The sequence below is a fragment of the Diabrotica virgifera genome, chromosome 1 (assembly GCF_917563875.1).
Source record: "Diabrotica virgifera virgifera chromosome 1, PGI_DIABVI_V3a".
Taxonomy (NCBI): domain Eukaryota; kingdom Metazoa; phylum Arthropoda; class Insecta; order Coleoptera; family Chrysomelidae; genus Diabrotica; species Diabrotica virgifera.
The window spans coordinates 79,431,425-79,446,674 of NC_065443.1; the positions used below are offsets into that span (position 1 = coordinate 79,431,425).

Sequence of the window (15,250 nt, forward strand, 5' to 3'; positions counted from 1 at the left end):
GCTGAGGATAGTTTCTTGCTTAACACATCGATATGAAGGGACCATTTAAGGTTGCTATCTAAAAAAATACCAAGAAACTTTACAGAATCAACGATACTGATCTGGCTGTTATGAAGAGTGTAACATTCTTGTTTTCTTTGAGAAAAATTTCTCACTGTGTTCAAAATTTTTCTGATGGGTGAGAGGAGTGTGTAACGTTACAAACGTCACATCTTTGATATTTTATTTTTAAATAATTATTTTACCTTATGTCCTTTAATATTTCATTAATAATTATCTTCTTCTATTTGGTTTACCCATTTCCCCTTTAAAAATTGGTTGGCGTCCGTTCTATAATATTCAACCCTATTTACATTGTATCATCTCTTGTGTTCCATGTTCGTTATTTCAAATTTCGGTCCAAGGTTCGTTGTCATGTCATTTTAATGACAGTGACAACCCCCATATCTCATTCTCAAAATGGAGGGGTAATGTTTTAAAAGGCAGAGCAGCTTCAAAAATAAATCATTTCTATTTCAACAAATCTTCCTCTTGGGGTGAGTTACATATAGTTTTTTTAAATAATTTCTTACAGTCATTATATTCCATCCATTCCATTCCTTCTTATAACATTTTTTATATCTAACCTTCAAATGTTCTATCATGTGTTTGGTTTTTATATTTTTTTTCATCTATTAATATGCACGTTTAGTAATCGAAATTTTAACTATTCTCATCTAAATTCCATGTAATTTAACATTGCCATTTACTATTTCTGAATACTATTTGGCAAAGGTACAATTTGGTTTTCTTCTTGATGTGTGTCTCTATTTTGTAGTTTTTGGAAAGAGATCAACCTTTCTCCCTCCGGGAACCTAAGCCTCACTTCACCGGTGATGCACACTTAAAGGCAAAGACAAGGTGACATCCAGACTGCAACACCTAACATCTATAACTGCAGAGGCCTAGGGCCGAAGATTCCTCCAGGTCTACAAGAAGTCTACAGCAGTACCATACGACATCGAGAATATACCATCAGCCAACTCGTTGAGACATCTCAGGGTCGTGGTTTCGGTCCCCACGTTGGGCGCCAGTGTAACGAGTTGGCGATGGACTACCCAGCCAATTGAAATAATATTCGAAAATATTACCTCAACTAACCAAAATAGCCATCGTTACACCCTTAGCTTAGCTCAGTCACTCAGGTGTGTGTTCGTCTTGTCCTAACCTTAGATATGAACCCTGAAAATTTAGAATGGTAGCAAACAAAACAATATTTTTAACTAATCATGTTTATTGTTCATAGAGATATAATAAGTAAAATGACTTAGTAAATTGCATTAACAAATGTATTCAAATTCTTGCCAAAAACTAACAATTCTGGATCATACTTATGGCTTTTGGTAGCTGATGGTATCTTCTTGATGTCGTATGGTACTGCTGTAGACTTCTTGTAGACCTGGACGGATCTTCGGCCCTAGGCCTCTGCAGTTGGAGATGTTAGGTGTTGCAGTCTGGATGTAATCTTGTCTTTGCCTTTAAGTGTGCATCACCGGTGATTTGAGGCTTAGGTTCCCGGAGGGAGAAAGGTTGATCTCTTTCCAAAAACTATAAAATAGAGACACATATCAATCATCAAAAAGAAAACCAAATTGTACCTTTGCCAAATAGTACTCAGAAATAGTAAATGGCAAGGTTAAATTACATGGAATTTAGATGAGAATAGTTAAAATTTTGATTACTAAACGTGCATATTAATAGATGAAAAAAAATATAAAAACCAAACACATGATAGAACATTTGAAGGTTAGATATAAAAAATGTTATAAGAAGGAATGGAATGGATGGAATATAATGACTGTAAGAAATTATTTAAAAAAAATCTATATGTAACTCACCCCAAGAGGAAGATTTGTTGAAATAGAAATGATTTATTTTTGAAGCTGCTCTGCCTTTTAAAACATTACCCCTTCATTTTGAGAATGAGATTAAAAATGACTGTCATTAAAATGACATGACAACGAACCTTGGACCTAAATTTGAAATAACGAACATGGAACACAAGAGATGATACAATGTAAATAGGGTTGCCTATTATAGAACGGACGCCAACCAATTTTTAAAGGGGAAATGGGGAAACCAAACAGAAGAAGATAATTATTAATGAAATATTAAAGGAAATAAGGTAAAATAATTATTTAAAAATAAAATATCAAAGATGTGACGTTTGTAACGTTACAAGAGGTAAGGGTTGAAGAGTTCCTTTATAGGATAATGCTACTGTTTTGTCTACGTTAAAAGAGAGAAGATTAGAATCGGACCAGGATTTTATTGTGAGTAGATCAGAAGTTATAATAGCATGAAGAATTGCGATATTTGTGTTGCTCCAAGTGATACTGGTATCGTCAGCAAAAAGAAAAATTTTTCCATCGATTTTAAAACTAATGATGTCATTAATAAAGATAAGGAAAAATAAAGATAAGGACAAAGCTATTGAATATAGTAATGAAACACAGACTTACTCACAATCATTTAATTATACTTTGACGACCGGTTTCGATCTCTACAATATACAGATCATCTTCAGGTCGGCGTTACAAGTAGTTAAATGCTACAATAAGAGAAAACTTGTGTTAGACCAGTGTCTGATTGAAGAGATGTTAATAGAAAGCCAAATTTAAAAAAAATTTTTTATAAAATTTTTTGAAATAAAGGTTTGCAACTGTTGACATTTCAGAATATTGGTATATACAAAGTCAAACCTATGAGTAAAAATGCTCATAGGCATGTATGTGCAAATGGGTGCATACAGTTTGAATTTGTTGAGATTAAAATTTTTAACCATTAAAAAACAAAATAAACATAAACTGACTTAAATATGCTTCCAAATTCAAAGTAGTAATAATAAAAGAGATAGTAATATTGTTCTAATCTACTTACATGCCGTTACAAGGATTGCGTTGCAACTTAGTTGTTGTCATATTAGTACGTCCAAATTATGCTAATTGGTTTGTTGGGATAGTGATAGGGTAAACAGACATGTTACGTAGGTTAAAACACAGTAAGATTTCGAATTTGGAATGGATCCTGAAGGAAGATGCGTATGTGAAACGGGTGATGTTTTGTTCGAATGGAGAAAGACAATGCTCCAGGAGTTGCGTATTAATTGTAGCAAAGTATGAAATGTTATTCTAGGATCTTGTACAAATGTGATGGTCTAAGCTCGTAGATGTTATACGATGCGGGTAGAGGTCAAAGCATAGGAAATGACAAATAGGAAATTGTTGTCATAAATTAATCTAATTTAAGATATGTTGTTCTCAGTAAATTAACTGAGGGATGTCATAAGTATAATAATATCATAATATTATGAAGTAGTAAGTGCCATACACTGTGAAACTATGAAGTGTATAGAAATTAAAGGAAAGCTAGTTAGTTAAATGAAAAAATATTATTATCAAAACATCGGTTAAGAAACTTTAAATTGAAAAATTGAAAAAGGTAAGAAATTGATAAAATTAAAGATTATTTTATTTGAGCTATTGTATAATGGGATATGTACAAAGAAAAAGAAAGAAACGAAATATTAATGGAAGGGTGTAGGCACTTACTTGAGAATAGTTTTTAACTAAATAAATAAATTAACACATAACACATAGGGTTTAAAAGCACAAAGACATAACAATTATTGGTAAAAGGTTTTTTAAGGGAGGTAGCACTACATTTCCCCAATTACTATTTAACTTAGTTTTTACTTCCTAAATTGAAGTCTAGTTTTTGTGTTTTCAAGAGGGAATATTGACAGTGTAGACAGATGTAGGTTATCTGAAATGTCAAAACACTACTACTTCATAATATTATGATATTATTATACTTATGACATCCCTCAGTTAATTTACTGAGAACAACATATCTTAAATTAGATTAATTTATGACAACAATTTCCTATTTGTCATTTCCTATGCTTTGACCTCTACCCGCATCGTATAACATCTACGAGCTTAGACCATCACATTTGTACAAGATCCTAGAATAACATTTCATACTTTGCTACAATTAATACGCAACTCCTGGAGCATTGTCTTTCTCCATTCGAACAAAACATCACCCGTTTCACATACGCATCTTCCTTCAGGATCCATTCCAAATTCGAAATCTTACTGTGTTTTAACCTACGTAACATGTCTGTTTACCCTATCACTATCCCAACAAACCAATTAGCATAATTTGGACGTACTAATATGACAACAACTAAGTTGCAACGCAATCCTTGTAACGGCATGTAAGTAGATTAGAACAATATTACTATCTCTTTTATTATTACTACTTTGAATTTGGAAGCATATTTAAGTCAGTTTATGTTTATTTTGTTTTTTAATGGTTAAAAATTTTAATCTCAACAAATTCAAACTGTATGCACCCATTTGCACATACATGCCTATGAGCATTTTTACTCATAGGTTTGACTTTGTATATACCAATATTCTGAAATGTCAACAGTTGCAAACCTTTATTTCAAAAAATTTTATAAAAAAAATTTTTTAAATTTGGCTTTCTATTAACATCTCTTCAATCAGACACTGGTCTAACACAAGTTTTCTCTTATTGTAGCATTTAACTACTTGTAACGCCGACCTGAAGATGATCTGTATATTGTAGAGATCGAAACCGGTCGTCAAAGTATAATTAAATGATTGTGAGTAAGTCTGTGTTTCATTACTATATTTAATATGGACTCACATATGCAACCCATTCAATATTTACAAAGCTATTGCTTGAGTACCAAAAGCACACTTCTGTGCAGGAAGTATGAACGAGATGACGAAACCGTCAAGCATGACCTATGTGGATGTCCGTATGCGTTCGACGAGCCTTGCTCGTTGATTAGCGATAAGTATGAGTCATTTCAAAAATTTCATAATAGAAATATTAATAATATTGAATATTAGGAATATTAGGATTGAAAACTACTTCATCTTTCAATTGCCAGATGACGCTAGTCACCTAGTCCATTCACGTCAGTTGCGGTGTGGGGGATAAACTCTCGGTGTTGGTCACTTAGAGTATGGAGTAGCAGGCCTACGTCTCTCCGATGAGACTCCAACAAGAGTCGAAAATCGTCGATTCAGAGTGCTGGACTGCGCTCCGTATTCTAAGTGAAAAATAAGATTGGTTTGCCTTCGCATTGCAACTGAATAAAAATGGAATTTTTATTTTATTCTTATATTGGTCGTTACTTCTTTGAGTAACTAGATCCATTTTCTGTTGGAATTTACCAACTGAACAGAAGGGGTCGTGAATTGTTAGTTTTTGAATTCCCTCTTGTCTTCTTCGCTTCAGCATCCATCTGGCTTGCAAATTTTAGAAGCCGTGGGGGTGTTACCAAGGAAATGGACCAATAAGTTTTCAATTTAAAAATCTTTTAGTAATATTTTAATATTTTTAAATATTATTAATACCTAATGCTGTTAGGATTGAAAACTACTTCATTTTTAAAAAAATATATTTTATTTTAAAGCTATATACTTCTATAGATTTTCTTATTCCAATATATATTATTGGGCACAACGTAGAGCCTGTTGAGGTTTCTAAAATTAAACTTAGCTTGGTTTTCTATTTCTGTTCTTGAAGGTATTACAAGAACTGCGTTATTAGCTTTCATCATCATCAACCTGTAAGCGTCCACTTTTGCTTTCAGCTCTTTCCATCTGTCTCTGTTTTGTGCGGCTTAGGTCCAGTTATTACTAACACGCTTCAGGTCGTCAGTTCACCTGGTTGATAGTAGTCTTCTGCTCCGTAGTGCTTCTTTTCTTGGCCTCCACTCTACAATACGTTTTGTTTATCGGTTTCTGATAATCTGGCGACGTGTCCTGTCCAATATTTATTCTACGGTGTATTTCTTCATTTGGGATTCGGTCTCTCAGACTTTTGAGGTAAGGTTAAGATTTTCCTATTGAGGTATATGTATAGGTCCCATTTGTAAACACCTAGTTTAAATTACCAAACGCTGCCCAGTCTAATCCTATGCGACGTCAATTCCTGTTTATTGCGTAATTAACTTCTAAAATACTGTATACACATGATACAAAAGCAACAGAACTATAACTACAGTAAAACCTCCGTTAACCGAAATAATTGGGGGAGAGGCCGTTTCGGATAACCAGAAATTCGGTTAAAAATTACATTTTTTTTGTATTCTTCTTGTATCAAATGACATAGTTGTCAAAGTTGGCAAACGCATTGTTGTATATTATTTAGTTGCATTATTTATTTGTGTATTAAAGTAATGTTTACGATGTTGACAAATTAACATCGAATTGTTTCCATTTTGCGATAAAAATTTACTTTTTGAGAACATTATTGAAACTGTCAGCCGTTTCGGTTAAAAAGGTTTAAGTTAACGGAGGTTTTACTGTATGTGCTGAGCCACCACAGGGTTGTTGCATCGTTATTGAAATATACCTACACCATTTTAGACCTTGTTTCAGATGAAGGGTTGAAGTGTTGTGTAGGGTTGAAATTGGGGGGAATAAATTAAGGTCATGAAATTCGGACCAATAGGGATGAAAATAAGAGCCATCGTTGCAAGAATAAACGGCATAATAAATATTTAAAAATGGTTTTTTTGTACAGAAAAATTTTCATATCAAGAATGACGCAACAGGGTTCGCGATGGGGTTCAAAATTGGGGGGATTAAATTGAAATAATGTAATTCGAACGTATGGGGATGAAACTAAAAGCCATCATTGTAAGAATAAAGGCCATACCGAGGCTGCGGACGATTAATCTACTCTTTATTTACCTAATCATTATTTTAAATATATAAAAAATTTTAGATGAAGAATGACGCAACTGTAAAAAAGGTTGAAGTGGGGGGATTAGATTAAGATAATGAAATTAGAACAATTAGGGATAAAAATAAAAGCCATCATTGCAACAATAAACACCATACCGATGCTCCTGGGAGATTACTCCTCATTTAATTTCTAAGTATTTTAAATAGTTAAAAATCGTTTTTATCTCCTGAGAAATTTCCTTTTTGCAGTTACGTCATTCTTAGTCCGAACTGGCGTAATTATCTGGTTATTAATTTATCTTAATGAAAATGTTTTGATTTCCTTATGTCTTTTTAGGGTAGATCAGCAACAAATAGTCCTAACTATGAAAAATTTAACACACAACACTACTTATAATCAAGCTGTAGATACCAGTGAACGTATAATAAAAGTATACTCGACAACTATATTCATTCACGCCATCTTAACTACAATCAGCACTTACACAATACTGGAACTTGGACGGAGAGCTTCTATCAATATACATAAAAAACTTATTTCTAAACTAACCGGTTCCCGCATGTCCTTTTTTGATACGCATTTTTTGGGAAATATTCTGAATAGATGTTCTCAAGATTTAAGTAACGTCGATGAACAGGTTGCTTTTGTTATAAGCGAATTTATGAGGGTAAGCTGTAAGTTTTATAAATAGTCCGCTTCTAAATGCGGAATCCCATGGAATGTAACGTGGCAAGCTTCTCTAGTTCACGTTGGCAAAGAGAAATGGAAAATAGATAATAGTGAAAAGAAAAGAGATCACAGTTAGCACCTCACGTTTCTCTGAAAATAATAAATATTTACTTACGGATAAATTCGGTTGGACCATTTCGATGGAACGTGTCCACTCGAGTGTCGAGAGTTGGTCAATTAATACAATTATAAAAATTCCACACAACTTCATTAGACCACTCCATAGTAAAATTACCACAGCATTGACCGTACCACCCACATAACAATGATGTTCGCATCATGTTAAAAGCACATACTACCAACATTCGTCGGAGAATATTCTTTTTAGTATATGCGTAGTACAAGCATAGCATGTACCTTAAAAAACATTCTAAATTTCATGTTCTTTGCATATACAGTCGAACCCGCTTATTAGAATACCCTTCGTGCCACTCAGAAGTATTCCTATAACCGGGATATTCTAATAACCGATCATTGGTGGCTAGCTGAAATAAGTGTACCGAATATACGTTATAATAGTACATACTATGTCAATATGTATATGCATATGGTTTTAGGTATTTTTATGTCAATAAAAATGTATAATCTATTTACGAAAATAATTACGAAACGATTAGATAATAAATTGGAATTGGGTTTTAGAAAAGACTTCCGAACAAACGATCAACTATTGGTAATAAATAATCTTATAGAAAAATGCTGTTTCTATAAACAGCCAAGTGTGTGGCAATGTACCTATAGAAATTTGTAGACAAATGAAATTATCTTATGACCTTGTCGGCATACGATTGAATTATCTGTGGGAAAGGAGCGTTTACTCATAACACAGTAATAAAGTGTTTATTAGGTACCTGACAAACCGTAATAATATACAAAATAGCAGGCTTTCGAAACTCTTACCGACAAACCATTGTATCAGGCAAATTAAAAATTTTTAGGAAATTGTACGTAAAAATTTATTTGTTGACCTGAAAAAATTATTCTAAAAAGCGGTATTAGGTTACTAAACCATATTCCAATAAACGGATAAATTTATTAAAGGGTAAATGGAAACGTTTCGGGACCTCGAATTGATATTCCATAAACCGGGATATTCCTATAACCGGTACTCTAATAAGCGGGTTCGAGTGTACTTCAAAGAATATTCTCGTACCGAATATACTGAGCACATTCGTGTACGTAGTATCTCGGAATATTCATAAAAGTTTATTCTTAGAATATACCTTTATCGAATATTCTTAACACATACTTATAAGTACATTCTTAACACATACTTATACTCATAAGTAGATACTTTTAAAATATCTTAAAAATAATAATGTATGTGTAGGAAGTATAATATTAGCCTTATAGCTTATCAACTTCGTTATTTTTTAGAATAATTAATAAAATTTATGTATGTAGGTGTAGTATTGGACGAATTTCATTTCAAAATTGTTGTATGGTAAAAAAGTTTAAACATTAATTGTATTAACGTTTATTATTAAAAATTCGTTTTCATAATTGAAATGACTTTTTCGAGTTTATCATGAGTATTTTTACATCGTTGGAATTTGAATTTAGATATATTCAATTCAATGTGGGCCATTCCAGCACCAAAACGTGCCAAAACCCACAACTGGTCTAGTTATACAATGCCCACAACCAAAGGCTTTGGTGTTGCCAACCGTCGAGTAAGCTTTTTCCGTCAACTTACCTTAAAAATTCCCACTTTTATAAAAAAATTCCCTCCTTTTTACAAAATCTGAGAAGATTATGTTTAATTATTTTCAAATATTTTGATTTTTATTTAATGTTTTACAATTTGGACTGGAGCAAAAATTCCCTTTTTAGTTAACTTTTTCCTTTTATCACCTTTTATGTTGAAAATTCCCGCAAAACGGGAAATTTCCCTCCGTTTGGCAACACTAACCACCGATGCACCGATGTTGTTCGGTAACCAAACTGCACACGGCCAGTCTTTTCCTACCTGAATAGGGTAGGGATAGGAAACAGAAGTAAAATATGAAAACGAAAACAGGCATTATACATATTTGTATCTGTATCTATGCAGTGTTAAGGATGAAGACGAATGATAAAGAACATACATAATCTCTTTATTTTGTTTGTGGTGCTTTAAAATATAATCTATTTTGGTAACTCAATATTACTTAAATAGTAGGTATCTAGGTACGTACATATAAGTATAGAAATTTTAGTTACTTATACATAGTTTAGTTTAGCTAAATATTATATAATAATTTATATAAATAACTTAAATTTATAAATATGTACTTACTTTTTAAGTCATATTGTAGAATGTAGGTACCAACTACATTCTCATATGCAATTAGAATATGTAAATGTAATAGGTATTTGGTAGGACTAGTAGAACCTAAGATGAGATTTGGTGATGCTGAAAACATACTTCTGCGCAATATAGCACTTTCTTAGAATATTCTTAAAAATATATTCCTCCCATACAAAGATGTGCGGTAGTACGTTCTAAGTATATAAATAGAAGGTTTATAGCACTTCCTTGGAATATTCTAAAAAGTACGTTCTTGGTATAAACTAAAAAGATGTGCGGTAGTAAGTATATAAATAGAAGGTTTATAGCACTTCCTTGGAATGTTCTAAAAAGTATATTCTTGGTATGTACTGAAAAGAAGTGCGGTAATACATTCTAAGTATATACATAGAACGTTTAAGTACTGTAATGTAGTATATACTCAGTATCTGCTCTGCACATTCGCAATGGTAATTACGCATATTCTCAGTATATACTTTTTCTGAAAAGTATGTTCTATGAATCTACTAAGAACATGAAATTGTTATGTGAGTAGCCTTTAGCCGAGCTGGAAGGGTTGGAGGGCTACGTACCTAGTCTGTGTCAGCTTCTGATTCCCTGTGAACCGTGTTCATTTACCGACAAACGATCAGATACTTAGCGCCGATCCACACTGACCATAAATAGAGGGATCGGAGCCAGCCCAAGAATCGCAAATCGCATATTTTAAGGGAAATAACGCTATTTCACGTTTCGTTGATTCCCGTCTTTAGTTTTTATCATTTTCTATTATATATTTTCTATTTCCTTTGGTGTGTCACGCCACGTTCCATGGAATCCCAGCCTAATTGTGACCATCTATGCAATGTATTGAATTATTCTTATTGTTTTAGGTAGCCTTTGTGCTAGTTAGTATTGTAATAATGACTTCGTTAATAAAATTGTCCTTTTTGGCTTGCGCCGCCGTAATATTTTCTTCCTTATATTTCATGAGGAAGGTATACTTACCGACAGGACGAACATTAAAACGTCTAGAAACTACAAGTAAGTATTTTGTACAATCAGTTCTAAATTTTTGGAAAAAATTAACGCACCATTATTTATACGCCAGTCAATGAGAGCAAGAACAGGATTATTACCTCCGAATTCTATCCTACTGCATGGATTTTATTGAAATTTTGGGAATACCCTCTTCTTATCTTCTAATTCAAAGTCTATCCTACGCCGATGTGCGCTTTTATCTTGCGGGCGGTTCCCACCCCTTCTCGGGGGTGGAAAATTTTTTGGTCAAAACAACCACGGAAGAGGCTGGAGAACCTAATTCTAAGCAAAAACTATTCTATAATTTTTTTTTGAAAACTCAATACTTTTTGAGTTATTCTTGGTTGAAAATAGGCTATTTTCATTGAAAAATTACACATTCTCGGACTGTTTTTTGCGAATACGTTAAAAACTATGCATCTAAGTAAAAAGACTGCATAAAACATTTTTGTAGCTTATAAAAAAACAAAGAGATTCGTTCCTTCTTAAATCTTCTAGTTATAATAAAAAAGAGATATGCTATGTGAAAAGAGTTTGTTTTTTTGGGCATGCTCAAATCGGTGTATTCAACTTGAAATAACAGAGAAACGGTCGATTTTAGGTGTATAATGCTACCAAATAAAGTCAAATTATAGAGCGCATTTTTAAATTATTTTTATTTTCTTATTAGAAATTCTTCCTTTTTCTCTATGTAACTCGAAAATGATAAAAGATAAGAAAAAAGGGGACTATAAAAAAATGTAGGGCTGTTTTAGATAAAAAATTTTCGTTACTGTATCTCTTATCATTTTCAAGTTACATGGAGAAAAAGAATATTTTTAGGAAAAATGAAATAATGCGCTCTATAATTTGATCTTACTTTTTTCAAAAACCATTCATTTTAAACACGTCCAACTTTTTGAACATAGAAATAACACTAACCCCTCTGTGGCGCAGTGGTAAGAGCGCCTACCTTTGAAACGAAAGGTCGGGAGTTCGAATCCTACCAGGGGCAGAAATTTTTCATTTATTATAAATTAATAAATGAAAAATAGTTTCTGTCCTTGTGGGATCGGTACTCACCGGAGGGACCGCAGACGTTCGGAAACAATTAGCGTCTCTTTGCAAAGACAATGACGTCGACTTTGCAAAGTAACAAGACACTTACTCAACACCCACACTACACATTACTCCCCTGACTTAGTGATAAGTTATACAATTACGTGGCTAAAGGTTCTAGTTCTAAACCAAAGCCAAAATCAGAGAAAAAAAAAGAAATAACACTATAATAAAATGTATTGTAGAAGGAAAACAATGCATTTAAATTCTGGTAAATGAGGGATTACATATACTTCTAATTTTTTCTTAAAATACATTAGTCATCAATTTTCTTTGCATCATATTTCGCTTAGTTTGTATGTAATTGACATTTATTACTGCTCATTTTAAAGGCCTTGTTAAGCACTACAAAACATACTAGTAGGATTATACACCTAAAATCGACCGTTTCTCTGTTATTTCAAGTTGAATACACCGATTTAAGCATGCACAAAAAAAACAAACTTTTTCACCTACCATATCTCTTTTTGTATTATAACTACAAGATTTATGAAGGAAGAAGTCTCTTTGTTTTTTTTATCAGCTATAAAAATATTTTATACAATTTTTTTAGTTAGATGCATAGTTTTTAAGGTATTCACAAAAAACCGTCCGAAAACATGTCAATTATCAATGAAAATTCCCAATTTTCAACCACGAATAACTCAAAAAGTATCAAGTTTAAAAAAATATATAGAATAGTTTTTGCTTAGAATTAGCTTCTCTAGCTACTTCCGTCGTTTTTTTGGCCAAAAAAATTTCCATCCCCGAGAAGGGGTGGGAACCGCCCCTAAGATAAAAGCACACATCGGCATAGGGTAGACTTTGTTTCTTGAGCTATTCTCTACTTACTGTGAAAATATCAAGTAAATCGATGTAGTAGGATGGAATTCGGAGCCAAATATCTTCATTGACTGCCCTATTATTTTTACTAATATTTGTACACTAACAATTCGGTAACCATTTGCTTTTTTTCGAATCCTGAGAAAACTAATACGTATTTTTGAAAAAGTTAAAGGCAGAATGAAAGACCAAGTTACTACCGAGGGCCGAAAGTCCCTGAAAACTTCTATGATGTTTATTTTAATAAGTTACAGGGGTGAAAAAAAGAGAAAATTTAGTGTGATTCTTAATTTTAAATATCTTATTAAAAAAACTTTTTGTTTAATCTAAACAATTTTGGGCCCTAGGTAATATTGTAGTCTTTCATTCTGCGTTTAAATTTTTCAAAAATAGTTATGAGTTTTTTCAAGATTCGAAAAAAATGAACACCATGTCCGTGGTGATATTTTCCAAATCGAACATTCGCTATCTTTGTTATACATAACGCACTCAGTCGAACAGAATGTGGTGACAAGACAGGGACAATCAAAGCTACTAAATATTTGACACGGGTTCAGGAATATTTTGAGTTGTTTATTAAATAATATTGTAGTGTATTTGATAAATTCAAAGCTCAGAGCACGCATATCTAACGCAAAAAAAGGTCACAGCACAAAATCCACAAAATATAATACTGAGGTGCTAAAATCTGAAACTGCTAGAGCTAATTACATGAAAATCTTAGACGAAACATTACCAAACATTGGTGAAAATTTAAGTATAGAAGAGCATTGGACTAAATGTAAAGAAGCCATGCACACAACGGCTGACACTGTATTAAAACCTATCAAGACCAGAAAAAATGAGGATTGGTTCGACAAAGAGTGTAGACATATTAACCAACAAAAAATGAAGCATATAAGAGACTCCAGCAGCGCAGAACGAGATCAACTCTCGAAGATGATGAAAATCTTAGAAGAGAAGGAAAGAGAATGTTCAGAAGAGAAAAGAAAGAACAATACAAACACGCTCTAAACGAAATTGTTAACTACCACAATGGAAAAGACATACGAAAATTCTACCAACAGATAAATAGCTGCAGAAAAGACTTCAAACCCAGAATAATAGCCTGTAAAGATAGGGACGGCTCTATAATTAGTAACAAGGAACAGATAATAAACAGATTGTCGCAACATTTTGAAGAACTGCTTAATGGCAATTATGAAGATGGCGAGATGGAGGATCCCATGCTTCAAATTAATGAAGATGATCGGCAGCCACTCCCCACCGAAGAAGAAATTAGAGAAGCCATCTTAACACTTAAAAATAACAAAGCCCCCGGTTCGGATAATCTCCCTGCTGAACTCTTCAAAAACGGCGGCCCTCTTGAAACACATGCATAAACTGATAACTGCAATTTGGCAACAGAAAGAAACACCCACAGACTGGAAGTTGGGTGTACTGTGTCCTCTACACAAAAAGGGAGACATGATGGTGTGTGATAATTATAGAGGCATCACTCTACTCAATATGGCATATAAAGTGTTGTCCAACGTATTGTACAAAACACTTCTCCCCTACGCTGAAGAAATAGTAGGAGGATATCAGTGCGGTTTCCGTCCTAATAAATCAACAACGAACCAGATATTTACAGTGAGGCAGATCCTTGAAAAAACCCTAGAGTTCGGCGTCGACACCCACCACATATTCGTGGACTTCAAAGCCGCATACGACTCAGTTAATAGAGGTAAACTTCTACTTGTTATGGTAGAATTTAAAATACCGCTTCATCTTGTCCAATTAACTTAACTTACGCTCACAAGAGCAGAGAGCGTGGTAAAGATCTAGAACGATTTCTCAAGACCCTTCCATTGCAAAAATGGACTAAGACAGGGTGATGGACTATCGTGTCTCTTATTTAACCTGGCATTAGAAAAAATAATTCGAGGGTCCCAAATTAATACGAATGGTACTATATTTAACAAATCAGTACAAATTGTCGGATACGCAGATGACATAGACATCATAGATAGATCTAAAGAATCTCTGACTGAAGCATTTCGGTCGTTAAGAGCATCTGCACAGAGAATGGGGCTAAATATAAATGTTCAAAAGACCAAATATATGTGTTGCGCTAGGTCAAGCAACTCGACACCTACAAGAATAATAATTGACGACCTAGAACTAGAAGGTGTCGACACCTTCATATACTTAGGCTCGCTGCTAACTGAAGATAACAATGTCAGTGAAGAAATTAAAAGAAGAATAGTGCTACTATGGCTTAAGAAGACAGATGGCCTCAAAAATACCTAGAAAAATTAAATTGACTGTCTACAAACACTAATAAGACCAGTGCTAACATATGGCTCAGAAACTTGGTCACTTACTCAGAATGACCAAGAACTGCTCAAACGTTTTGAGCGAAAAATTTTAAGACGAATATATGGTGGCATAAAAGAACAAGGTTTGTGGAGCAGGCGTTACAACTTTGAGTTGTATAGAAATTTTGGAGAACCTGACGTTGTAAAATTCATT

The 15,250-nt window shown here is 33.4% G+C and overlaps 1 protein-coding gene across 1 annotated transcript in view; it reads left to right on the forward strand.

Annotated features, from left to right (window-relative positions):
• LOC114327220 (probable multidrug resistance-associated protein lethal(2)03659) overlaps positions 1-15,250 on the forward strand; it is an 80,164-nt gene that overhangs the window by 51,819 nt on the left and 13,095 nt on the right. The window contains exons 7-8 of the mRNA XM_028275761.2: positions 7,114-7,444; positions 10,669-10,819. Of these exons, the coding sequence (XP_028131562.1) occupies positions 7,114-7,444; positions 10,669-10,819 (482 nt within the window). The remainder of the gene's footprint in view (positions 1-7,113; positions 7,445-10,668; positions 10,820-15,250) is intronic.